The sequence below is a fragment of the Acomys minous genome, assembly GCF_964271855.1.
Source record: "Acomys minous genome assembly, chromosome: 12".
In the NCBI taxonomy this organism is placed as follows: Eukaryota; Metazoa; Chordata; class Mammalia; order Rodentia; family Muridae; genus Acomys; species Acomys minous.
Window position 1 is genome coordinate 107,608,334 of NC_140493.1, and position 25,609 is coordinate 107,633,942.

Genomic DNA, 25,609 nt, shown 5'->3' on the forward strand with positions numbered 1-25,609 from the left:
GGGCCACCACAAAGGGCTCAGAGGACAACTTTGTTAGTCAGTTTTCCTCTTCCACCTTTTGGCGGGTTCCAAGTATTGCCTTCTGGTTTCCAGCCCTGTGCAGCAGCCAGATTCCTGTCTGGGAAGATGACTGAGGAAACACAATGACAAGGGATCCTGGAGTCCAGAGCCAGGCAGGGCTGCTGGGGTGCCCTGGAGCGGTAACCCCCTCCAGACTGCTTTACTGTGAACCACTGTCCTCATGCACTCACCCCTCTACTGCCATCTGGCACCTCACAGATACTCAAGAAGGCCGGAGTGTGCTATAGGCACAGGTTCCTGAAGAGTGTCCTGTGGCCCGCATGTCATCAGACAGTGGGCATGTGGCTAGGGATGTGGGCTACACAAATGAAGGAACCTGGGTTTAGCCCCTCAGCTTCTGGGAAAAGCCAAGGAGGTGCAGAGTTCTAAGCCCCATTTCCTGCCATACTGGTTAAACTGTGGCTCCTCAGCCCAGCTCCAACCCTGAGGGGACCCGGGGATTTGAGAGACGTGTCTAGTCCCTGCCCTCATGGCTTTCGTTGCAGACTGTGGAGCATGGCTTTCCGCACCAGCCTAGTGCCCTTGGCTATAGCCCTTCGCTGCGCATCCTGGCCATCGGCACCCGCTCAGGAGCCGTCAAGCTGTATCCTTTCCAGTACCTGCTGCCGAAGGGGGGGAGGCCAAGGTGGTCTCTGGGGTGTCGGGTAGGTGAGCTCTGGAGAAGAACTGTCGTACCCTGCTGGCTCTTGGGCAGTTGGTCCAAAAGCAGGCGAGAACTGAGCATGGCAAGCTCTATATGTCCTTCTGGAGAAGGGGTGGGCTTAACTTGCTCAAGTCCTCCTCCTCCTGACCTGTAGCTGAAGGCTTCAGGGCTTGAGCTGTACTTGATTGTAGGGCCCTGGTGGCTGCTACCTTGTCCAGAGGAGTTAAGCTTGGCCCCAGCATCTTTTCCTTCTGCCTTGACAGGGTGAGGGACGCCGTGCCAATATGCTGCTCGGGCTACGTGGGGAACAGTGGGCACATCTCTAAGAAGGCCTGGCTTCTGTCCTTTGATGCCCTCAAATCAATACCCCTGCCAAAACGCGTCTCACATGGCCCATCTTGTCCCTAAGAATGGTGCTAATACACAATTCTGCTCTTCTTTGCTAAGACATGCAGATACCTCTTCTCTTCTCCTGTCAAATTTGCATGCTTTCCCCACCGTTAGACCTTTCTTCCTTCTTCACTGAGGCTACTTCTAACTGGCTGGTTGAGGCATCAGCAACTCCAGACGAGGCCCTCACTGCCTTTTTCATCTCCATCTTTCTTCTTAAGAGTGACTGGCTTGCCCAAAGCTTTCTCAGCCTGGGGCTGACATCACTGCTTGTTTGCAGATCCCTTGTTTGGAAACCTAGATTACTATGAGACTCTAAGATGGTGAGATGGTTTTAGGCTGCACCTGCTTGTGTGTTGTATAGCTGATGTTCAGTTTGCTGTTATGTAACATGAAAAATAGTAGCAGTTATTTATTTAATATTGAAGACTGACATGATACTTGCATTCTGAATAAAGCTCAAACAATAATGATTTAAAAAAAAAAGAATGGTGCTAATATTCACCCGGAGTCTGCTCTTCCTGTAGTGAGTAGAGGCAGAAGGCACATTCTTTTTATTTTCTTTTAAGATTTATTTATTTATTACATATACAGTGTTCTGCATGCATGTACACCAGAAGAGGGAACCAGATCTCATGATAGATGGTTGTGAGCCACCATGTGGTTGCTGGAATAGAACTCAGGACCTCTGGAAGAGCAGATGGTGCTTTTAACCGCTGAGCCATCTCTCCAGCCCCAGAAGGCACATTCTTAATTGTTTGCCTTCCCCCTCCATAAAAGGCTGGGGCAGACTGGCCGTGTGCCCTGCGCCCACAGGTGAAGGGAGAATGGCCTTACGCTGGTATCAGGGGCTAGCACTTGGGCAGCCACACATGCACACCCCCCAAGAGAGGGCAAGGACACTGCTTGGCAGAATCAGGCTCTCTCCCTACCCCAGTTGTCCAGTCTTTCTTTGGTCCACAGCAGTGGATGACTTGAATGTGGGCGGTTTCAGCAGGGGAGGGCTCCACCCTGGGACAGTTCCAGCAGGCCTGAGATGGGCTGGGCCCGGAGCGCTAGACAGTGTCCCACAATTCCTGATGTCTGACCTACAGCCTCTGCTAAGAGTGCTAGAGAAGTGGGGGGACAGGGGCCCACCTGGAACCTCCGCCCATAAAAGTCCTCCCCACAGCGGGAGTGAGAGTGCAGGTGCCAGGTGGGGTGAGTTAGTGTACACAGAGGAGGCCAGAGGCCCAACAGAGAGAGCCCTGCTATAGTCCACCCCAACCCCCAACCCCAAGCTGGTTAATCATTACCAGCCAGCATCACATCCTGGTTGCCAGTTGCTGATGCCAAGACTCAGGGCAAGGCTGCTGGGGGTGCCCCTCCCCCGCTGCCACCACCATGCCCCACGTTCCCTCACAGGTGCCGCCAGGTGACAGGTTATATATAGGCCTGTTGTTAAGGCTCAAGTTGCAGGGGTGGGGGGGAGGGGAGGACGGGTGGCAGCCTAAGAGTTGCTAGAGTAGGGAATTGCGCCCCCACCTCAACCTGATCTGTGAGGGGAACTCTCCTCAGGGTCAGAGCACTGACTGAGTGCACCTAGCCCTGGGCCATTATTATACCCCCACCCTGTGCCTGGCTGCACTACTTCCTACCTGGGCCACCGCTACGCTTGGGAGGGGCTGGTGTCAAGCTTTCTGAGGTTTTCCTGAACCTTCTAGCTATGGTGCCCCCGGGGTAGAATTCATGGGGCTTCACAGGGAGAACAACGCTGTGATGCAGATCCACTTCCTGCCTGGTCAGGTGAGCACCTGCTTAGGGAAGGGACGGGGTGGGGGAGGGGCCTCTTTGCTGCCTTCCTTGCGCACACATATCTTCTGGAAAGGATAGTGGGGGAGGGGGTTGGCGGGGTAACTTTTGATTTGGTGCTCACAGAACACCTGGGCTCCCTCCCTTTGTCCACTTGGAGGTTCAAAGGCCACCCTGATTACCACAGAGGGGCTTTTGTCCTGGATCTCCTTGAAAACTCTTAACACAGTCTGGGCTGCTCCAGGAAGTAAAGGCCTTGAAGAATGTTGGCTCTCTTCAGCTAGCAAGCTCCTGTCCCCATTCTCTCCATAGTGTCAGCTGGTCACTCTGCTAGATGACAACAGCCTGCACCTGTGGAGCCTGAAGGTCAAGGGTGGCGTATCAGAGCTGCAGGAAGAAGAGAGCTTCACGCTACGCGGCCCCCCAGGGTAAGGGCATGGCAGTCCTTTCATGTCTACCGCCTCCTTGCCTTATTTTCCTTTGATGTTGGCAGTGCCAACATCTTATGCTCCGGTACTCTCTTAGACGGTGATGAGGCGTGCACTCTCTTGTGCACAAGAACGCCAGGGCTTTTTCTTGCCTCACAGTCAGTGCTCCCTGCCACCTGTCTCCTGCCTAGTAGGATGTAAACTGTCATTTGTCGTAGCCCAAGATGCTCTGGAGGCAGCCAAGGCCCTCAGGGGCCTGTGTTCTCTAGACAAGACTGGGGTCCCCGCTCCTGGACAGCAGACAGCTCACCGGCAGCTGTCCCTGTTCACAGGGCTGCCCCCAGTGCCACACAGATCACTGAGATCCTACCTCACTCCTCCCGAGAGCTGCTCTACCTGGGCACCGAGAGCGGCAGCGTGTTTGTGGTGCAGCTGCCAGGCTTCCGCACGCTGGACGACAGGACCATCAGCTCAGACGCAGTGCTGCAATGGTGAGCTACCCAGAGCCTCAGCTGTGGGCCATGGCCTCTGTATCTGTGGACGTCATACACTAAGGGGAGTGGTGTTTAGGAGTAATTTTGTCATCTCATTTGGCTGGCTGTAGCAGGGCACATCTTTAATCCCAGCATTCAGGAGGCAGAGGTAGGTAGATCTCTGAGTTCAAGGCTAGCCTGGTCTACATAGTGAGTTCCAGGACAGCCAGGGCTACACAGAGAAACCCTGTCTCAAAACAAAACAGGAAATGGGTTGAATCAATGGCTTAAGGGTTAAGAGCACTGGATGATCTTCCAGAAGACCGAGGTTCCATCTCCAGCACACACATGGTAGCTCACAACCTTGTCTAACTCCAGTCCCAGGGGATCTGACATCCTCTTCTGTGGTGCACAGACATACATGAAGGCAAAACATTAATAATAATAATGTAAAACATTCACATACATAATAACAACAACAACAACAATAATAATAATAATGAAGAAGAAGAAGAGGAAGAGGAAAGTGAGGTCTAAAATTCTGGTGTGTCAACAACTCCTTAGTCCAGTGTCCTTGCACATAGTACCATAAACTGCTCGGTGAGGGAGCCAGGCTCCAACTTAGTTTCCATGGGAAGATGAGGCAGGGCCCATTCATCCAGCTGCAGCCCTGCTGGCTCTGGAGGATTCCTGGGCAGGGTGGAGCCCGTCTGACTACAACCCCTGTTCTATTCCCGCTTGACAGGGCAGGACAGGCCTTGGCTAAGGCAGCAAACCTGAGGTAGGGTGACAGGTAGGATAGCTGGTGTCCAGCCTGGGCCAAGTCTATGGGCAGCACATTAGGAGGACCAACTCCTATGCAGGCAGCCCTCATCCCTGGCCCCTCGCCCTTTACCCCACGGTGAGCTCTTTACTGCTGAGCCATCTCTCCAGCCCAAGAATCCTTTTTAAAAAACACTTGTTATTATGGATACAGTGCTCTGTCTGCATTTATGCCTGCACACCAGAAGAGGGCGCCAGATCTCATTCTAGATGGTTGTGAGCCACCATGTGGTTGCTGGGAATTGAACTCAGGACTTATGGAAAAGCAGTCAGTGCTCTTAATCTCTGAGCCACCTCTCAAGCCCAAGAACTCTATTTAAGAAGGAAAAATGGAACCTGGTATAGTCCTGCATGTCTGTGATGACAGTGCTGGGAAGGTGGGAACCTGGTGTAGTTGTGGGTATCTGTGGTGACAGCTGGGGAGGCAGAGACCAGAGGCTCCCTAGGGCTTGCTGGCTGCCATTCTTCCTGAACCAGTGAGTTCCAGGCTCAACAAGAGATCCTGTGTCAAAAACTAATGGTGGTGCCTGCCTTTAATACCAGCACTCAGGAGGCAGAAGCAGGCGGATCACTGTGAATTCGAGGCCTTGAAAAACAAACAAACAAACAAACGAAAACTAAAACTATGGCAGAGAATGGGAAGACAATGTAAAATTCCATCCTCCACATGGCCACCCCCACCCCTACATACGCACACATACACCATACACACAACAGTAATAAAAAGGGCCATCAAAGGCTGGGCATGGTGGCACACGCCTTTAATCCCAGCACTTGGGAGGCAGAGGCAGGTGGATCTCTGTGAGTTTGAGGCCAGCCTGGTCTACAAAGCGAGTCTAGGATAGCTAAGGCTAAACAGAGAAAGCCTGTCTCAAAAAAAATAAGTAAAATAAACAAAGGGCCTGGAAAAATGGCTCAGCCATTAAGAGCACTGACTGCTCTTGTCGAGGACCCAGGTTCGATTCCCAGCACCCACATCCATCCATAACTCCAGTTCCAGGGGATTTGGTGCCCTCTTCTGATCTCTGTGGGCACTGCACATACGTGGTATACTAGTGTACATAAGTACATCTAATAAAAGAAAATTTCAAAAAGATACTTAAAATAAACAAGGGCATTTACTCTTCCAACAACTTAAATGCTACATGCACTCATTAAAACTGTCTTTGGGACTGGACAGATGGTTCCACGGTTAAGCACTTGCTGCCCTTGCGGACCATTAGACTTCAGTTCCCAGCACCCATATCAGGTGTTGACAGCCACCTTAAGGCCAGCACCCAGGGAATCTGCTGCCTCGGGCCTCTCCTGGCACCAGCACTCATGTGTACATGCCTACACACAGGCACATACACATATACATAATTTAAAACAATAAAAATAACCCTTTTAGAGGTGTAGGGTCTCTACCCAACCCTGACTGTCCTAGACCTTGCTAAATAGACCAAGCTGGCCTCAAACTCACAGAGCTCTGACTGCCTCTGCCTCCCAGTGCGGGAGATTAAAGGCGTGCACCATTACACTCAACTACTTTCCTTTTATCTGTAAAGATTTGAGGCTCAACTGGGCATGGTGGCACACGCCTTTAACCGAGCACTTGGAAGGCAGAGGCAGGTGGATAGCTGTGAGTTGGAGGCCAGCCTGATCTACGGAGCAAGTTCAGGCCAGCCAAGGCTACACAGAGAAACCCTGTCTCAAAAAAACCAAAAACCAATAAGGAAGTAAATAAATAAATAAATAAATAAATAAATAAATAAAAACGATTCGAGGCTCATGTGGTCCAGACTAGCCTCGAGCTACTGTACAACTGCATTTCATCTTAAACACCTGATCGTTCTACCTCCGAAGTTTTAGGATTATAGTGTCCACCATAGTACCTGCCCCCTGACTGTGATATGGCCAGCCCCATCCTCTTCCCACACTGGCATGTGGGGTTCCCACTGTTGCATGGGTTCATGGCACTCCCTCGCCTAGGTTGCCTGAGGAAGCCCGCCACCGGCGAGTGTTTGAGATGGTGGAAGCACTTGAGGAGCATCCTCGAGACCCCAACCAAATCCTCATTGGCTACAGCCGGGGCCTGGTTGTCATCTGGGACCTTCAGGCCAGCCGTGTGCTCTACCACTTCCTCAGCTGCCAGGTAGGTGGTGGGTTCTCCCAGGCCCGTGTGTAGACTGCCGTAGTGATCCTAACCTCTAACCTCTACTTCCAAAGCAACTGGAGAATGCCAGCTGGCAGCGGGATGGCTGCCTGATTGTCACCTGTCACTCCGACGGCAGCCACTGCCAGTGGTCCGTGTCCAGTGACACCCAGAACCCGGATCCCCTCCGCAGCTCTATACCTTACGGTCAGTGCTTCTGCGCAGAGGGTCTACCCCTGTCTTCTGGCTGAGAAGCACCTGTGGGCTTTCCCGGGCTCGGGTATAGGCTGCCTAGCTCATAGAAGCAGACTCTGGGCCCAGAAGGTTCAGGGCTTGGTCCAAAGCCACACAGCTGGTTTTCTGGCCCCTGGTGTGGCTGCCTCAGGGACCTGCACAGAGAAAGCCTCCCCGTTGTGGGTTCCCTTGTGGTTAGAATAAGAAATCTAGATCTTGTGGGAGACCTGCTCAAGCTAACAAACACCCTATCTTTTAGGTCCCTTTCCTTGCAAAGCTATAACCAAAATCTTCTGGCTTACCACCAGACGAGGGTAAGTGCCAATATCCCTCCTGCTTTGTAGAGCCTCCCTGGAAAGGAGACATCGCATAGTGAGGACCTTCTAGGGTCTCGTTCCCGGGGTGGGGGGACAGATTTGCTATTCATTATACCTCTCAGTGGACGGTTTTGGCAAAATCCATTCTTCCCAAAGAGATGCTGTCAACTGGCGTTCCCTACTCCTGTGGCCTCAGCCCTGTTTCTTCATAAGGAATTGTATATAATAAGCCTGGTGTGGGAACAGTTTACAAAGCCCAAGGCTCCTAGCCCAGATGTCCCGCCTCTGGAGACTACTGCAGTTGGGAAGAGCTGGGAGGCTACTCTGCAGGAGACTGCCCTCCTTTGGGCTCTGGGGTCCCACAGCCCCTAGACCTGGCCATGAAGGCTGGTCTCTACCTCCATCAGGTCCCAGATGCCAACCCAGCCTGTGACTGTCAGGAGTTGTATGGGAGCCCCCTGGCCCACCTTTCTCCTGTGCCTGCAGGTTGCCCTTCACCGTCTTCCAGGGCGGTATGCCACGTGCCAGTTATGGGGACCGCCACTGCATCTCAGTAGTCCACAACGGCCAGCAGACAGCCTTTGACTTCACCTCCCGTATCATTGACTTCACTGTCCTCACAGAGGCTGACCCTGCAGCTGGTAAGGAGAGCGTTGGGAGTCGGGGGTGTTGGGCAGGTGCCAAAATGAAGGGCGCTGCGTGGATGCTCCGCACCTGCCACCCTTCTGTGTCCCTTGGCTTTATTACCCTTCTTAGTCCTAGTAAGGCCAGTGACACCTGAGAACCCTGCTCTGTCCTTCCAGGCCACACCTCTTGCCTGTCCCAAACTGGCTTTAAGGGATTTGGCCCAGCTTGAGCAGATCTGCATTGCTGGATTTATGCCTATCCAGCTTGGCGAGAGGGTCCTGCCTTAGATGTGGTGGAAGTCTGGGCCGGGTAGCGAGTGGCCGTCTGGGGCCAGCCCTGAGTCAGCCTCCTAAGTGGGAAAACAGACAAGACCAGTAAGGGCTGGTGTAGAAACAGGGAAGAGGCCTGGGAACCGTCCGAGAGAGGGAGGGCAGACCTCCACTGCTCACGACCTTCAGCTGAGGTCCCCCACTTCCAGGGAGACCCCAGGCCTGTGCTTCCTTCTTTCTAAGCCTCTGCCCCCTCCTCCTGCTCTGGTTGCCTGGAGCTGTTCCTTCCTCTCATCTCTTCCTTGATAAGCAGCCCATGGGTTGAAGTCTGAGGGCTGTTCTGTTGGGGGGGGGCGGACACAGACACACTTGCTGACTTGCTGCCTGTCCCTGCTTTGGGCCTACAGGGCAAACTGAGGCGCTGTGGCAGAGGAAACACTTACCGTCCCTCGCTTGACATCAGGGCATCAGTCAAGGCCAAACATTAGAATTCCCCAAACCAGCATCCTCTTTTTTTTTTTTTTTTTTTTTTTTAAGATTTATTATATATATATATACAGGGTTCTGGGTGCATGTGTACCTGTGTGCCTGAAGAGGGCACCAGATCTCACTATAGATGGTTGTGAGCCACCATGTGGTTGCTGGGAATTGAACTCAGGACCTTTGGAAGAGCAGCCAGTGCTCTTAACCTCTGAGCCATCTCTCCAGCCCCCAAGGGCAACGCCTCTTGTTTGGCTCTCAGGGGGTACTAGTCCCTGTGCAGCAGCCACATAGAGAGGCCTTGATCATGACAACTTGTTTGCAGCTCTTATTTTACACAAGCCAAGCAATACAGATTGTTGGATCCAGCTCCTAGCCCGGGAGCTTTTTCAGTAGACCAGGCGGAGCTGGCTGCCTCTTCCTGCCCGTGACTGTTTGCCTGCTCTCCAGCCTTTGATGACCCCTATGCCCTGGTGGTGCTGGCAGAGGAGGAACTGGTGGTGATTGACCTGCAGACCTCGGGCTGGCCAGCAGTCCAGTTGCCCTACCTGGCCTCCCTGCACTGTTCCGCCATCACTTGCTCCCACCATGTCTCCAACATCCCCTTGAAGCTGTGGGAGCGCGTCATCGCCGCGGGCAGCCGCCAGAACTGGCACTTCTCCACCATGGTAGGTCCAGCCCTAGCCCGGAGCCCACTCCTGTCTTGGGCCCGGGTTCTCTTGGACTTCCTGGTGTCTTGTTCTAGGAGTGGCCCATAGATGGTGGCACCAGCCTGGCCCCGCCTCCACCCCAGAGGGACCTGCTGCTCACAGGGTAGGTCACTTTACCGGCTACTTAACTTTTTCCAAGGCAGACATGACGGGTGGGAACAGAGCCCTGGGTCGTGCTTCCAGACCCCGGGCACCCCTGGCTGACGTAGCCCTCACCAGGCTCTGCCCGCAGGCATGAGGATGGCACAGTGCGGTTCTGGGATGCCTCGGGTGTCTGCTTACGGCTGCTCTACAAACTCAGCACGGTGAGAGTGTTCCTCACAGACACGGAGCCCAACGAGAACCTCAGCGCCCAGGGTGAGGAGGAGTGGCCCCCACTCCGTAAGGTGAGGCCAGGAGCCTGGGAACAGGGGTGCGGGACACCAAGCTAGGACGGGCCCATGGCCGCTCACGGGCACCCCCATTTCCCTTGGCAGGTGGGCTCCTTTGATCCCTACAGTGATGATCCTCGACTGGGCATCCAGAAGATCTTCCTCTGTAAATACAGTGGCTACCTGGCTGTGGCAGGCACGGCAGGGCAGGTAGCAGGCTGGGCAGGGTCGGGGTTGAGGGCAGAGGGACTGGGTGGCTTTGTGAGGCAAGGGGGAGGAGCCTCCGTCAGTCAGACAGCGTCGTCCGGAGCACACCTGCAGCTTGTCCCAGCAGGTGCAGGACGCTTGATTCCAGTAGCGAGCGACCCCAGCACTCTACCTGTTCCACCTCCAGAAATGAGCAAAGGACCCTGAGTCCTCTGCTGTGCGGTGGTGCCTGGCCTCTGCTGAGCTCCGTGCCGCCTCACCCCCCACCTCAGGTGCTGGTGCTGGAACTGAACGATGAAGCCGCGGAGCATGCCGTGGAGCAGGTGGAGGCGGACCTGCTGCAGGACCAGGAGGGCTACCGCTGGAAGGGGCACGAACGCCTGGCCGCCCGCCCAGGGCCCGTGTACTTTGAGGCAGGCTTTCAGCCCTTTGTACTGGTGCAGTGCCAGCCGCCGGCTGTGGTCACCTCCTTGGCTCTGCACTCTGAGTGGCGGCTTGTAGCCTTTGGCACCAGTCATGGCTTCGGCCTCTTTGATCACCAGCAGCGGCGCCAGGTCTTTGTCAAGTGAGCAGGGCCTCTGGGGCTCGGGACTGGGACCTTGTGGGGACGTCCGGGCCCTGTAGTGCCCGATGGCCCTGACGTGACTTCCCCCTCCCTCAAGGTGCACACTGCACCCCAGTGACCAGCTGGCCTTGGAGGGCCCCCTGTCTCGAGTGAAGTCCCTCAAGAAGTCTCTGCGTCAGTCGTTCCGTCGAATGCGCCGCACCAGAGTGTCCAGCCATAAAAGGCGGCCCGGCGGCCCCACAGGGGAGGTAAGGGCCGAGGCTCAGAGCAGCCATCTGCAGGACATACTGCTCTTCTTCCTCGGGCTGTAAGGTCAGGATCTGAATCCAGACCAAATAGGTTCACCACCCACTAACCAAGTGGCCTCATCTATGCCACACTGCCATTGTGGCTCAGCTTGGCCACATGCAGGAAGCCATAGCTGTGATTACTTACCTTAAGGGCAAGTCCCGAGTAAATACGATCGCCATCTTAGTCAGGGTCGCTGTTGCTGTGATGAAACACCTTGAACAAAAGCAAGCTGAGGAGGAAAGGGTTTACTTGGCTCACGCTTCCACGTCACTGTTCATCACTGAAGGAAGTCAGGACAGGAACTCATGCAGGGCAGGAACCTGGAGGCAGGAGCTGATGCAGAGGCCATGGAGGGTGCTGCTCACTGGCTTGCTCAGCCTGCTTTCCTATAGAACTCAGGACCTTCAGCCCAGGGATGGCCCCACCTACAGTAGGCTGGGCCCTCCCCTGTCAATCACTAATAAAGAAAAATCACTAAGCTGGGCGTGGTGGCACACACCTTTAATCCCAGCACTCTGGGAGGCAGAAGCAGGCGGATCACTGTGAGTTTGAAGCCAGCCTGGTCTACAAAGTGAATCCAGGACAGCCAAGGCTACACAGAGAAACCCTGTCTCAAAAAATCAAACCAAGTAGGCCTGCTGTTTTGGTTTGGTTTGGTTTTTCGAGACAGGGTTTCTCTGTGTAGTCTTGGCTGTCCTGGATTCCCTTTGTGGACCAGGCTGGCCTTGAGCTCACAGAGATCCGCCTGCCTCTGCCTCCCTGAGTGCTGGGATTACAGACGTGCACCACCGTGCTGGGCTTACAGATGAATTTTATGGACACATTTTCCCAACTGGGGTTCCCTCCTCTCAGATGACTCTAGCCTGTGTCTCAAGTTGATATAAAACTAGCACAATTGTCTTACTATTTTTCTGTCCCTTTCTTTTTTTATATATATATTTTTTATTTAATTTTAGTTTATGTGCATTGGTGTGGGGGTGTCAGATCTTGGGGTTACAGACAGTTGTGAGCTGCCATGTGGGTGCTGGGAATTGAACCCGGGTCCTTTGGAAGAGCAGGCAGTGCTCTTAACCACTGAGCCATCTCTCCAGCCCCTTTCTGTCCCTTTCTACCCATGAAATGGCTGAAAAATTAGGCAAGTCCTCTTTCAGGGAGCCTCTTACTTGGATGAGGTCCTCTTGGGCCCAGGCAGTTAGGTGACTGGCACGGCTATGGCCAGCCCTTCCCCGGCAGGATTAGCATTGAGCGAGTGAGTGTCCTTCGGCGCAGAGGCAAGAGCCCACCCTCAGGCTAGCCCAACTTCCTGCAGGCGCAGGCTGTGAGCACCAAGGCTGAGCGGACAGGCCTGCAGAACATGGAGTTGGCACCTGTGCAGCGCAAGATTGAAGCCCGGTCGGCAGAGGACTCCTTCACTGGCTTTGTTCGGACCCTGTATTTTGCTGACACCTACCTGAGGGACAGTGAGTGGCCAGCCTGAGGTTAGGGGTGGGAGACACCCCTAGCGTGAGGCCCTGGGTAGATGGACTCTCGGTCGTGAGGCTCTGGAAATCATACAGGCAGCACTGCCTGCCTGGAACCCTCAGAGGGGGTATGCATGCCATTGGCACAGACAAATCAGAGCCAACGCCTGTTAATTTCCCTTCTCCTAGACTTGTCAGCCGGGTTGCCTGCTTTGATAGCCTTGCCCCACTGCTCTCAGACAACATCACCTAACCTTTCTGGCCCTCAGCTTCTCCTCATACATACAACAGGCAAATGCTGCCTTCTGCCTCCACGTGGGGGGTGGGGCGGTGGCACGTGGAAGTGTTAAGTCCCTGCCTGGTCACTGCTGTGTTCCTTCCTGCAAGGGCTAACTGTCCTAGGTTCAGGATCATGCAGGGGGGGAGCCCCGTTCTCTCCCAGGAGGCTGGGATAGAAGCCCAGGTTGCCAGCCCCACTCAATTCTCAAAGGCAGGGATACCCAAACCTTCCTTTTTTTTTTTTTTTCAGGCTCCCGCCACTGTCCCTCGCTGTGGGCTGGCACCAACGGAGGCACTGTCTATGCCTTTTCTCTGCGTGTGCCTCCTGCAGAGAGAAGAATGGATGAGCCGGTTCGGGCAGAACAGGGTGAGTGGTGAATGGGGAAAACGCAGAGGGCCTGACCTACATGGGTTGGGGTGTGTGGTGTCACCAAGCCAACCATCATACATAACCCTGTCCCCAACCTGCCTCCTTTGTAGCCAAGGAGATCCAGCTGATGCACCGTGCCCCTGTGGTGGGCATCCTGGTGCTTGACGGACACAGTGTACCCCTCCCCGAGCCCCTGGAAGTAGCCCATGACCTGTCGAAGAGCCCAGACATGCAAGGGAGCCACCAGTTGCTCGTCGTGTCAGAGGAGCAATTCAAGGTGCCACGTGTCAGTCAGGGTTCCCTGGATGTCCCTAGGATGTCGGTACAGTTCAGCCCCTGGATACAAATAGTGGCAGCTGGGATAGAGTTGGGGTAAGGGCTACAGGGTCACGAGAAAGAAAAGAGAGGGCTCCCGTGTATGTCAGCCTTAGACCCAAAGGTCAGAGGTGGGGACACTGAGGCAGACTCTGAGTCTGTGGGAGGTGCAGAATGCCCAGACCGGATGTCAGTGGCCTCCTCCAGACCCAAGGGCTGCATCTGAGAGCCTGGGGGAGCATCAAGCCCAGATGAGCTTGCTGCATAGCACAAAGTATCTGCTAGGGGACAGGATCCCAGTGGTGTAGCAGAGAGGAGAACTACAGTCTGGTTGTGGTGTGACTCATGCCCAGCTGCCATGCGTTCCCAGGTATTCACGCTGCCCAAGGTGAGCGCCAAGCTGAAGCTGAAGCTGACGGCCCTAGAAGGCTCACGGGTACGGCGCGTTGGTGTTGCCCACTTTGGCAGCTGCAGGGCCGAGGACTACGGGGAGCACCACCTGGCGGTGCTCACCAACTTGGGTGACATCCAGGTGGTCTCAATGCCCCTGCTCAAGCCCCAGGTGCGATACAGCTGCATCCGCCGGGAGGACGTCAGCGGCATTGCTTCCTGTGTCTTCACCAAATACGGCCAAGGTGTGCAGGCATGGGCTAGGGCCTCAGTGAGAGGGTCTCTCAGGCGCGGCCAGGGGATGGAGAGGCAAGAGCAACTCAGATGTGGCGCTCTGCCCGGCAGGCTCTGCCCTGAGTGAAGAGCACTGTCTCCGTCGCCCTGGGAGGGAGGCCCTGTCATGGCCACAGGGCCCAGTAGCCCTGGTCTGGCTTTACTCAAGGCTTCTGTGCCTCTTCTCAGGGTTCTACCTGATATCACCTTCAGAGTTCGAGCGCTTTTCTCTCTCCACCAAGTGGCTGGTTGAGCCCCGGTGTTTGGTGGATTCAACCAAAATCAAGAGCCACAACCGCCCCAGCAATGGCAACGGCACGGGCCCCAGAAGGACCTCGGGCCAAGTCAGGTGAGGACGAGGATCCAGAGGCGTTTCCACAGCCGTGCGCTTTCTCGCCTCCTTCCTGTGCCAGCTGCCAGGCCAGTCAGTCCTCCTCCACCCGTGCCTGCTCAGATCTAGTCAGACAGGTTGGCCTCACCCATTCCTCGTGGGACCTAAATTTCCGGAGCCTAGTGGTCCCCGGGCCTCACTATCTGTGCCCCTCCCCCCGCAGGAACTCAAGGAGCCAGAGTGATGGCGAAGGTAAGACAGGACTCCCAGACTGCTGTGTGGGGCACACCTGGGACACGGCTGGTTAGAATTGGGGAAAGGGAGGAAACGGCTGAGGGTGAGTGAGAGGGAAGAGCTTAGGCCGGGAGCAGGGAACGAATGGTTTCCTGTGTCTGGGGCTCTGGCTTCCAACACCGATTCCCTTAACCCCTGTAATGAGAGCTGGGCAGAGGAGAGGGCCCGGGACAGGCCCACCTGACCACTCTGCCTTCCAGAGAAGAAGTCTGGCCCAGTGATGGAGCACGCCCTGCTCAGTGACGAGTGTGAGTCACTGTGGGGGTTGGTGAGGCTCACGTGAGGGAGGGGAAGCATGGCTTGGGGTACAGGGAGGCTAGAGGCAGCCTGACGAGCACCCCCATGGGTAAAATAGAAAGTTGTCTGGCCTCGCCGCTGAAGGCCTCACTGGGCCCCTCTTATCCAGCAGTGGTCCTGAAGGAAGTCCAGAGCACGCTGGAGGGAGACCAGGGGTAAGTCACTGCAGCACTGGGGAGATGTGGGGGTGTGGAGGATGGGAGCACCCATGGATGCTGACTTCCTGTCTTTGCCGCCTCAGGAGCTATGGCAATTGGCGTTCTCACCGCGTGGCTGTGGGATGCAGCCTCAGCCATGGGGAAGGTAGGGCTGGCTGTGGGCACTCCAGAGGAGGGGGGGACCTGCTGCCCAGGGAGAAAAATCCCTAATTGCCACCCCTCTAGGGCCCACCAGGCCTCCAGGGCCACCTCAGCCCTGGAAATCACTAATGTTATTGAGGGCTCGGGGTGGGTGACTGAGGTGCTCTTTCCCAACCAGCATGATCCTGACCTACTGTCTCCTCGTGTCATTCCACAGCCGAGTGAACGGACAGCATCCAGGCTGTGAGATGCGCATACACTACTGAGGGCCTTTCCAGCCCGAGCCCGGCCAGGGGCTGCCAGTGCCCTGGTCACCATCCTGTTGCTGCTCCTGGCCTCAGGAGAGGAGAGAACCTCACTTTGGGCTGCCCCTCCTGGGCCTTGTCTGTCTTGATCCTTTTGTTAATGTTGCACAGTTTTTATTTCCACCCCCTTTTGTAGTGGGCTGGGTTTTAAATTATAAATTTTAACTGCCTCTGAGTAAAACTGACTTTTTAATAAACACCTTGTTATGTCTTCACTGGAACGGCTTGAGGACCTGAGTTTTTCAGGGAGGTTTGAGTCCATCCCCAGCCTCAGGGATGCTCGGCCAACCCACTCTTTAAGTATTTGAACCACCAAATGTTACTGAGTAAACAGCACCATCTATCCCTCTTCCTAAGGTCCCAATGAGTTTATTGGACTTGCCTTTTTTTTTTTTCTTTTGGTTTTTCGAGCTAGGGACTCACAGAGATCCTCCTGCCTCAGCCTCCTGACTGTATGCCACCACCACCCTATTGGACTTCCTTGTTTTTATTTGTTTGTTTTGTTGTTTTTTCAAGACAAAGTTTCTCTGTGTAATAGCCCTGGCTGTCCTGGAACTCTCTTTGTAGACCAGGCTGGCCTTGAACTCACAGCAATCCACCTGCCTCTGCCTCCCAAGTGCTGAGATTAAAGGCGTGTGCCACCATGCCCAGCTATATTGGACTTCCTTATAGAGAGCAGGTGAGGGGTGACCTCCCCTCAACAGGCTGCCTCTGAAAAGAGAAGTTCTCTCTAAAGTAATAGACACCCACACAGGTAGGGACCCCAGCCTAAGTATACTGTAGCCCCTCCCCCAGGCCACCTGCAATTAAGACAAAGATGGTGGCAGGAGAATCTCATACCCACTTCCCCCCATCACTTTATGCTGTGTGTGTGTAGGAGGGGGATGTCCCTTTGCAAGAGGGGTACAGCTGAATGCCCCAAGATGGCAGTTGCTTAGCCTGGAGGACATTTACTACACCGAACCATGCTTATATCTGAACATTCTCGGGTAGAGGAATTTTAATTCAGACCATGGCTGCTCTGGCAAGAAATCCCATCCAAAGACTCAGGTCTGTGTGATCCAGCTGGAACACAATCAGGCCTTTAATCCAGGAGACAGAGGCAAACAGATCTGAGATCAAGGTCAGCCTGGTGTAGAGCAAGTAATGAGGTAAAGAAAAGCTTAGGTCCAGGCATGGTGGTGCCTTTAATCCCCTAATGAAGGAAAAGTTAGTTTGTAGCAGGATGCACACGTGTTGGAAATCGATGTCTAATTGAGTGGCAGAAAAAGTAACAAATCAGAGAAAGAGTCGACAGAATAGGATACACCCAACTCTCAGGAGAAGAGAGAGGAAAGAGAAGCCACTTAAGGGGCAATGCAGGGAGGGGGGAGGGAGGGGGGAGGGAGGGGGGAGGGGGAGGGAGGGAGAGGGAGGTTTTACTGAGAGACTTTTACAGAGATTGAATGGGAGAACAAGCTTAGACGCAGGTGAAGACAGAACCAGCCAGAGAATGAGAAGGAGCCAGATTAGAGCCGATTGCTGGAGTTAGTTTGAGGTCAAGCAGATCAATTCAGAGGCCGAGAGAGAGAGAGAGAGAGAGAGAGAGAGAGAGAGAGAGAGAGAGAGAGAGAGAGAAGCCAGATTGAATAAATCAGCTGGGAGAGAAGTTTGAGCCAGAACAGCCGAGTTGAGGCAGCCAGCCCAGAGCTCAGTAAGAACAAGAATAAGCCTCAGAGGCTGAAAACATTCTAGGCCTAGGTTAGACTGTAAGGAGTCTAGAAGCTTCCAGGACTAGGCCTAGGTTAGCAGACAGGCAGCAAGCCTCCCAGACAACAATTGAAACAGAATACAAGTTGCTTTTACATTCTCTTTGGGAGTTCCTTTCGTAATTATGATTTTAAGCCTGACAGGCGTCATACCCAGAGAGCTGGACAGCCCCACCCACAGTCACAAAAGAACAAGTGACATGAAGTTTCTGTTCAAAGTCCTGGGGTTTAGCTCAGTATAGAGCCCTTGCTTGGCACTTTTATTTTTATTTTTTATTTTTTATTTTTTGGTTTTTCGAGACAGGTTTTCTCTATGTTATCTCTGCTGTCCTGGAATCGCTTTGTGGACCAGGCTGGCCTCAAACTCACAGCGACTTGCCTGCCTCTGCCTCCCGAATACTGAGATTAAAGGCGTGCGCCCGGCTTGCTTGGCACTTTTTGTTTTGTTTTGTTTTTCGAGACAGGGTATCTCTGTGTAGCCTTGGCTGTCCTGGACTCAATTTTTTTTTGTAGACCAGGCTGGCCTCGAACTCAAGGAGATCCGCCTGCCTCTGCCTCCCAAGTGCTGGGATTAAAGGTGTGTGCCACCACGCCCAGCTCTGGCTACATGAATTTTTAAATAAACAGAAGCACTGGGGGAGGCAGAGGCAGGTGGATCTGTGTGAGTTCAAGACCAGAGTGATCTACAAAATGAGTCCAGGACACCAAGGCTACGCAGAGAAAAGACAAAAACAAAACAAAAAAAACAAACAAAACAGAGGGGGAGGGGTAGCAGTGCTTCCTTAGACTTTGAAGGGAATGTGAGACTACTGGCTCTGGCTGTGGCTGCCGTGTGACCTTAAGTAGGTGATGACCAGTGGGTGCTGGGTACTGAACCTGGGTTCTCTGCAAGAACAGCAGGTGCTTTTAACTGCTGGGCCATCTCTCCTGCATGTTGGGGCCAGTTAAGTGACAAGAAGGAACAGGCTCCGTGGGTAAGATGCCCTCCACACCCACCCAGCTGGGTGAGATGCAAGCCCTGGCTTAGCTAATTTGCCAAGAGACGATCGATCCTGGGATTAGTAAATTTAAGAATCCCAAAAGCGCCAAGTGGTGGTGGCATGTGCAGCCAGGCAAATCTGTGTGAGTTTGAGGCCAGCCTGGTCCAGGACAGCCAAGGCTACAGAGAAACCTGATCTCAATAAGCAAAACAAAAAACCAGGGGCTGGAGAGATAGCTCAGAGATTAAGAGCACTGTCTGCTCTTCCAGAGGTCCTGAGTTCAAATCCTAGCAACCACATGGTGGCTCACAACCATCTATAATGTGATCTGATGCCCTCTTCTGGCATACAGGTGATCATGGAGGCAGAGCACTGCATACATAATAAATTTAAAAAAAAAAAAAAAAGAATTTGTTCCGAAGAGTTCATGGAACATGGCTGTAATGAGGCTAACAAAGAACTAGAGTGTTCCATTGGTCAGTGACGGCCACACCTCACAGCCATTCTTCAAGCCAGACTAGGGTGGTGTCCCAGTTTAGCAGAAGTTGTATGCCTCTGTGGTCTCATCCACAGAGAGCGTCTTTGTAGTACCTGACATTTAAGAAGTGTTCAGGGATTCAGTGAGTTCACAGCAAAGTGTTGAAAGCTCCTTAGGAGCCAACTGGGCGTGGTGGCGCACGCCTTTGATCCCCAACACTCGGGAGGCAGAGGCAGGCAGATCACTGTGAGTTCGAGGCCAGCCTGGTCTACAAAAGGGAGTCCAGGACAGCCAGGACTGCTACACAGAGAAACCCTGTCTCGAAAAATCAAAAACAAACAACAACAACAACAACAACAAAACCTCCCTAGGACATAAAAGTCTTGGTAGGATTTAATACTGTATATCCGAGACTCTTTATTCATGTGTATAAAATTTATAAGTAACCCTAAATAAGTCACAGGCATCAACCGGACAAGTCTGCACACACTGAACACACACCGCCTTCCACCCCGGGGAGTCCTGCTGCAGAACCATGCTTTGGGCCCTGTCTATCAGTGGAATACCATGCTAATTGCCCTCTCATGCCTGGCTGCTTTTACTCACCATTTACAAGATGACGCACACCATCGCTGGTCCTCTCCTATGTGGCTCTCACTGCTGGGTGAGAATCCACTGTGTGAAGGTTCTGCTTTTGGCTAGATGCACGGTCCTCTGCCTAACATGGCCCTTCCCTACGTGGGCAGTGAGTGGGCAGTGCAGTTTACAGCTGTCGGCAGGCACAGTGGTGTTTCCCATAAGCTTTGATCCTTTGGGACAGTTGTTGCTTTCTGCTCACGAGTGTACATTGGCACAACCTCTGTGGGAGAAAAGTTAGAAGTCTCATAATGACAAACACACACAGCCACGGTCCAGCAAGTCTCATTCTAGAAGGTAATTCTACTTGATGAAATCTATGCCAATGATGTTTGTAACATAAGCAAAAGATGAGTGACTTATTTTAAGTGTATAGGTGTGTTCGCCTACACACATGCTTGTATACAGTGTGGTGTGTGTGTGTGTGTGTGTGTGTGTGTGTGCGCGCGCCTAGGACCCTTAAAAATCAGGAGAAGGGATTGGATTCGCTAGAACTGCAGTTATAAAGGGCTTTGAACCACCACATGGGTACTGGCAGCCCAGCCTGGGTCCTCTGTAAGAGCGGCAAGTGCTCTTAACCGCTGATCCGTCTCCCCACCCGTCTCATAAGCAAAAGACGACATCTGCTAAAGCTTTTTGTTTGTATTGTTTCTTGAGACAGGGTTTTGTTTTTTGTTTTTGTTTTGGTTTTTTTTGAAACAGGGTTTCTCTGTGTAGTCTTGGCTGTCCTGGACTCACTTTGTAGACCAGGATGGCCTCGAACTTACAGAGATCCACCTGCCTCTGCCTCCTGAGTGCTGGGATTAAAGGCGTGCGGCTACCGTCACGCTTAGTGAGACAGGGATTTTTGTGTAGCCGTGGCTGTCCTGGAATTTACTCTGTACACCAGGCTGGGCTCGCTCCAACTCACAAATCCACTAGCCTCTGCCTCCTGAGAGCTGGAATTAAAGGCATGTGCCACCACCACAGCTGAAACTTAAGTTTGTTTTTTGTTTTGTTTTGTTTCATTTCATCAGGACTACCACAGGCCTTTAATCCCAGCACTCACTTGGGAGGCAGAGGCAGGTGGATATCTGTGAATTCCAGGCCAGCCTGGTCTACATAGTGAGTTCCAGGACAGCCAGTGGTATGTAGAGACACCCTGTCTCAAAATAAAATAAAATAAAAATAAATATTCACCAAAGGGCCTACAAGATAGCTCAGTTAGCACTTACCACCAAGCCTGACAGCCTGGGTTCAGAAACAAATAAATAAATAAAATTTAAAAGCTTTTAGCCGAGCATGGAACTCGCTCTGTAGTCCAGGCTGTACTTGGCACTTTTAAGTGGCCCCTTCGTGCCAAAGAAAACAGTGGCAGAGGCGGTACTGCTGTGACTTAGAAGCAGCATCCCTGAAACTGTTGTGGATTTGCCCCTGTGCTCACTAGCGATGGGCTTTTAAAGTGCCAGTGCATGGCTTACTTCAGCTCTAAGAGAACTTCATAGTGCAAATATGAGAGAACTCCAGGCGCCCACAAATGGAAGGGCTGAGCAGGGGCTGAGCCATTAATCCCAGCACACAGAAGGCAGAGGCAGGCGGATCACTGTGAGTTCGAGGCCAGCCTGGTCTACAAAGTGAGTCCAAGACAGCCAAGCCTACATAGAAAAACCCTGTCTAGAATAAACAAACAAACAAACAAACAAACAGTAAAATAAAAACCTCCCAGGCAAGTTGTAGAGTGACTAAGTATTGGAAGCTTTTCCCAGGGGCAGTATGGTAGCCAGTGAGCTTTATCTCGGACATGATTATTGCTAATTGGAAAAAGCAGTGGGGAGGCTGGGCATGTAGCTCAGGTAGCAGAGACTTGCCTGGAATCCACACTGCCCTCCTCAGCCTGGTAAAAAGAAATCTTCGACGGTCTCTTAAGCTAAATATGTTTCCGCTAATGGTAAGTAAGTAGCCTCCGGGGCTGGAGAGACTTACTGGCTGGGATTGACTCCCATCACCCCTGAGCCTAGTTCCGTCCTGATTCCAAAGGGGTTTACCTCAGTTCTAGGTGTGTGCCTCTATCTTACACACACTTTAGTAAATTATATTTCACAATAGAAAAGAATAGAACGCCCGAGTGACCCCTGCACACTCCCATAGCCAGGATCCTTGACCCCTGGTGGAGCCCCCAGGTAGGAGAGCTTCACTGCGCTGGTCTTGGCAGGCCCGAAGTGAGGCACAAGTAGGATCCGGGTTCCTCAGTCTCACCTAGTGCCAGGCTGAGTGGCCTGGCATGGAGTCGCGGCGCCGTTGCCCTGTCCACGGCCTTTGTCCGCAGCTGCAGCTTCTCCTCTTTCCTCTGCCTCCACTCCATTGTTGGCCAAAGGGGTCAGGACCCGCTGCCTCCTGCATTATTGATGCTGCTGCCCAAGAGGGGAGACTCCGGACAGACTGAGCCCATAACCCAGCCAGGGCAGGGAGCGTCTAGCAACCGAGACCTCGGGGCACCCGTGGACAGTCAGATCAAAAGGCAAAAGGGTCAGGAAGGCAGTCATGGGCGGAAGCAAGGGCAAAGCGCCCCAGCGCCGGCTTCGACCCGGGAGACCAACCTCAGCCGAGCGGGAATCCGGGTCCGCCAGCGCTGACGGAGCCCCAAGCCGGGACTGCAGGCCTGCCCGCATCAAAGCCCGCAAGACCAGGCCCACTACGGAGCTTGAGGCCACCAGAGGCAAGGGGACCGCTGGAGGCCACAGGAAGCCCACGGAAGATGGGAACCACCGCTGCAAGAGTGCGGGGACTGAGACATCACAGGAGACCCAAGAGAGGCAGGGCAGTTCGCAGCGTCCGAGACACGGGCCCACGGAGAGTCGTGAGCCCAGGGACAGCTGTGGGGAGCGTCCCGAGGAGCAGAGACTCCCCGGGAAAGAAGAGCGGACAGTCAGGCGCGGCCGCCGCAGGAGAGGAAAGGAGAGGGGACCTTCAACTCGGCGGCGGCGAGGCCATGGAGAGACTCCTGGCAGGGATGGGGACACGTCAGGAGGGGATGGTGACAGCTCGTGCCTTGACAGTGAAGCCCGTGAGGTCCAGGACAGCAGCAGCCAGGGTGGTGGAGACCCGGAGCGGCTAACCAAGATGGAGCCTTCGGATACCAGCTCAGAAGGCGCCCAAATCGTAGGACCCGGATCAACTCTGGTGGAGGGCAGCCACCATCCGGGCAACGAAAGACACACCGTGGAGCTCCAGAGCAGGGAAGGATCGTCGGGGACAGGGCCTCAGGGAGCGAGTGATGGTTCCCAGACGGATGCAGACTCGAGCCCCGGGTGGGCTGGGAATAGACGCCGCCCACAGAAGATCCCACAAACCTCAAGCCGCCGCATCCCCGAGTCCCAGCAGACAGAGGTAGGCAGGGAAGATGCAGCCCACAGCGACCTCGAAAGCGGCTGCGTGCGGGTCCCCAGGGCATCTCAGAGTCCTCAGGACTCTAGAGTGATCGTAGACACCAGTGGCGTCGAGGCGCAGCCAAAGGCTGAGCTGCAGGACACTGAGGCTAAGCCGGCGGAGGCCCCCAGGACTCAGCACCTCCAAGTCGGAGAGGTGGCAGGGAAGGTGCAGGTGGTTGCAGGAGAGAGCAATTCAGGAGCCAGAGAGCGAGCAAGTGCGAGGGACCGAGTACCCCGGGACCCGTCGCCGCTGGCTACGCTCGTGGTGCTCCGCAGGCTGCGCGCGAGGTCTCCAACTGGTGCGTCTTCCCTGTTCGCGGGTGGCGTCCGAGTGGCCCTCAAGGCGCGGCTGCAGCGCATCGCCCGAGCCCTGGGTCTCCTGCGCTGGCTGCGACTGCGAGTGGAGCAACGTCGGGGCGATGCGCGCACGGCAAGCCCGCAAGAGCTTGAGGAGCGCGGCCGGGAGAAGGCGCTGGAGCCGCCGGGTGGGGCGCCCGGGCGGAGGCGGTGGCTGGTTTTACGCCTGGCCAGTCGTCTGGTGGGGCTCCGGGGACCGCTGCGGGCTCCCCCTGGCGGCAGCCCGAGCCCTCCGCAGATGCTGAGTAGCTCAATCTCTGAGGGCGCACCTGTCATTGAGGATCCAGCTCCAGATCCCAAATTCGCGGTGGTCTTCCCCCAGATCCATAGTGCTGGGAAGGAGTCGGGCAGCAGCAGCTGCTCAAGAGCACCTCCCGAATCCCCCACTGCAGGGAGTGCGGAGGACAGGGAGGAGCAAGGGGCTGGTGGAGAAGGAGTGATAAGATCCGGTCAGCCACCCTCCTTTGTCCCATCTGCCCCCAATGGGACGCCACCGGATGAGAACAGGAGCGAAGCAGAACCAGAGACCTTGGAAGCTGAGACTCGGGTGCACTGGGCACAGGGCTCTACGCCCTGTGAAGACCCTGGGCTTGGCGCTGAAACTCTACTGCCTCAACTCACCTTAGAGACTCGCCTGCGGCAGAATAGCCCCTGCAAGTCCCCAAGGGAGCGGTGGGAGCCAGAGGATGACGCTGAGGCAGCGCTGGAAAAGGACCTGGAGCTGAGCCTCCCGAGGGACCTAGAGATGCCATCTTTCCCCGGTGCTAAGACCAAGGGCGTCCCAGAGGGCCTGGAAGACATAGAGGACCTCGCCCGGCTGCGGTGAGGGGCACAATGCCAAATCGGCCACCCCTGGCTCATAATTCCTCAGACTTCATGCCGCCCTCAGACCTTTGAAAATCGTATGCGCCTTTACTGAATCAACAGGGGATTTTTGTCTCATAGGAAGGCAGATTGTATATTAGTCCTGATCTACATAGCTCCAGCCTCCTCCTCCTGCCTCCTCCTGCCTCCTCCTCCTCCTCCTCCTCCTCCTCCTCCTCCTCCTCCTCCTCCTTGTATCTATTTTGGTTTTTCAAGACAGGGTTTCTCTGTGTAGCATATCTGGCTGTCCTGGAACTAGCTTTAATCCCAGGCTGCTGGGATTAAAGGCGTGCATGGCCACCACTACCTGAAGTTTTCTTTATTTGTTTGTTTTTTGAGACAGTTTCTCTGTTTTAGCCTTGGCTGTCCTGGGTCACTTTGTAGACCAGGCTGGCCTTGAATTCACAGCTATCTGCCTGCCTCTGCTTTCTGAGTGCCACCACACCTGGCTCTCTGAAGTTTTTTTTTAATGTGTGTGTGTGTGTGTGTGTGTGTGTGTGTGTGTGTGTGTGTATCAGAGACAGAGACAGAGAAAGAGAGAGTTGCAGACATTTTTTGTTTTTGTATTTTGAGACAGGGTTTCTCTGTGTAGCCTTGGCTGTCCTGGACTCACTTTGTAGACCAGGCTGGCCTCCTCGAACTCACAGTGATCCACCTGCCTCTGCCTCCCGAGTGCTAAGATTAAAGACGTGTGCCACCACTGCCTGGCCTTTTTTTTTTTTTTTTTAAAGATTTATTTATTTTGTATACAGTGCTGTGCCTGCAGGTGTAAAGAGCGTTAGATCTCATTATAGATGGTTGAGCCACCATGTGGTTGCTAGGAATGGGACTCAGGACCTCTGGAAGCATTCAGTGCTCTTAACCTCTGAGCCATCTGTCCAGCCCACGAGTTGCAAACTCTTGAGCACCGCATGCATACGTCCGTTGTCCCAGGCCAACTTGCAGAAGCTGGCTTGCGCACCCTGTAGTTCCCGGGCTCACACGCTGCTTGTCAGGCATTGAAGCCAGTGCTTGCATCCTCCTAAGCATCCTGCTGCCTGTCCCAGCCCCATGCCTGCTTTTCTTCTTCTTCTTCTTCTTCTTCTTCTTCTTCTTCTTCTTCTTCTTCTTCTTCTTCTTCTTTTTTTTGGTTTTTGCGACAGGGTTTCTCTGTGTAGCCTTGACTTTCCTGGACTCACTTTGTAGACCAGGCTGGCCTCGAACTCACAGCGATCCGCCTGCCTCTGCCTCCCGAGTGCTGGGATTAAAGGAGTGCGCCACCACACCCAGCTTTCCTATGCCTGCTTTTACCCTTTCGGGTTTCTCTGTGTAGCCCTGGCTGTCCTGGACTTGCTTTGTAGACCAGGCTGGCCTCGAACTCACAGAGATTCACCTGCCTCTGCCTCCCGAGTGCTGGGATTACAGGCACCTGCCACCACGCTGCTTTAACCTTTTACTTTGTCAGAGAATCTCACAGGGTTGCCCTGCAGGAGCTGAACTTGTAATACTCTTGGCCTCAGCCTGCGAAGTGATTGCAATTATAGGCCTGGGCCAGTAGGACAGGCATAGGGCTTCCTTTTCTGCCTAGTCCAAAGAGCATCTCCCTTGGTCAGCAGCCCCCAACCCCCATCCCAGACTTCACCCCCAGGGGATGGGTAGCAACTGAAGAGCCCACTAGAATTGTGCAGCTTGCCTAAGAGACCCCTAAAGCAAA

General features: G+C 54.0%; 2 protein-coding genes across 3 annotated transcripts in view; both read left to right on the plus strand.

Annotated features, from left to right (window-relative positions):
- The window catches only part of LLGL2 (LLGL scribble cell polarity complex component 2), a 36,642-nt gene extending 20,999 nt beyond the window's left edge, over positions 1-15,643 (plus strand). Inside the window, exons 3-26 of one of the 2 annotated variants that reach the window (XM_084748154.1) lie at positions 567-664; positions 2,818-2,899; positions 3,218-3,333; positions 3,666-3,824; positions 6,600-6,762; positions 6,837-6,969; positions 7,256-7,310; positions 7,800-7,954; positions 9,140-9,357; positions 9,435-9,502; positions 9,632-9,785; positions 9,876-9,980; positions 10,250-10,542; positions 10,640-10,790; positions 12,143-12,293; positions 12,823-12,939; positions 13,053-13,219; positions 13,628-13,892; positions 14,110-14,269; positions 14,475-14,503; positions 14,746-14,793; positions 14,952-14,997; positions 15,084-15,145; positions 15,359-15,643. In XM_084748154.1, the coding sequence (XP_084604280.1) occupies positions 567-664; positions 2,818-2,899; positions 3,218-3,333; positions 3,666-3,824; positions 6,600-6,762; positions 6,837-6,969; positions 7,256-7,310; positions 7,800-7,954; positions 9,140-9,357; positions 9,435-9,502; positions 9,632-9,785; positions 9,876-9,980; positions 10,250-10,542; positions 10,640-10,790; positions 12,143-12,293; positions 12,823-12,939; positions 13,053-13,219; positions 13,628-13,892; positions 14,110-14,269; positions 14,475-14,503; positions 14,746-14,793; positions 14,952-14,997; positions 15,084-15,145; positions 15,359-15,366 (3,003 nt within the window). In that variant the 3' untranslated portion in view covers positions 15,367-15,643. The remainder of the gene's footprint in view (positions 1-566; positions 665-2,817; positions 2,900-3,217; positions 3,334-3,665; positions 3,825-6,599; positions 6,763-6,836; positions 6,970-7,255; positions 7,311-7,799; positions 7,955-9,139; positions 9,358-9,434; positions 9,503-9,631; positions 9,786-9,875; positions 9,981-10,249; positions 10,543-10,639; positions 10,791-12,142; positions 12,294-12,822; positions 12,940-13,052; positions 13,220-13,627; positions 13,893-14,109; positions 14,270-14,474; positions 14,504-14,745; positions 14,794-14,951; positions 14,998-15,083; positions 15,146-15,358) is intronic. The other variant, XM_084748155.1, reaches the window with a different exon arrangement.
- Positions 15,644-20,025: 4,382 nt separating this feature from the next.
- The window catches only part of MYO15B (myosin XVB), a 45,849-nt gene continuing 40,265 nt past the window's right edge, over positions 20,026-25,609 (plus strand). The window contains exon 1 of the mRNA XM_084747844.1: positions 20,026-23,874. Within this exon, the coding sequence (XP_084603970.1) occupies positions 21,809-23,874 (2,066 nt within the window). The 5' untranslated portion in view covers positions 20,026-21,808. The remainder of the gene's footprint in view (positions 23,875-25,609) is intronic.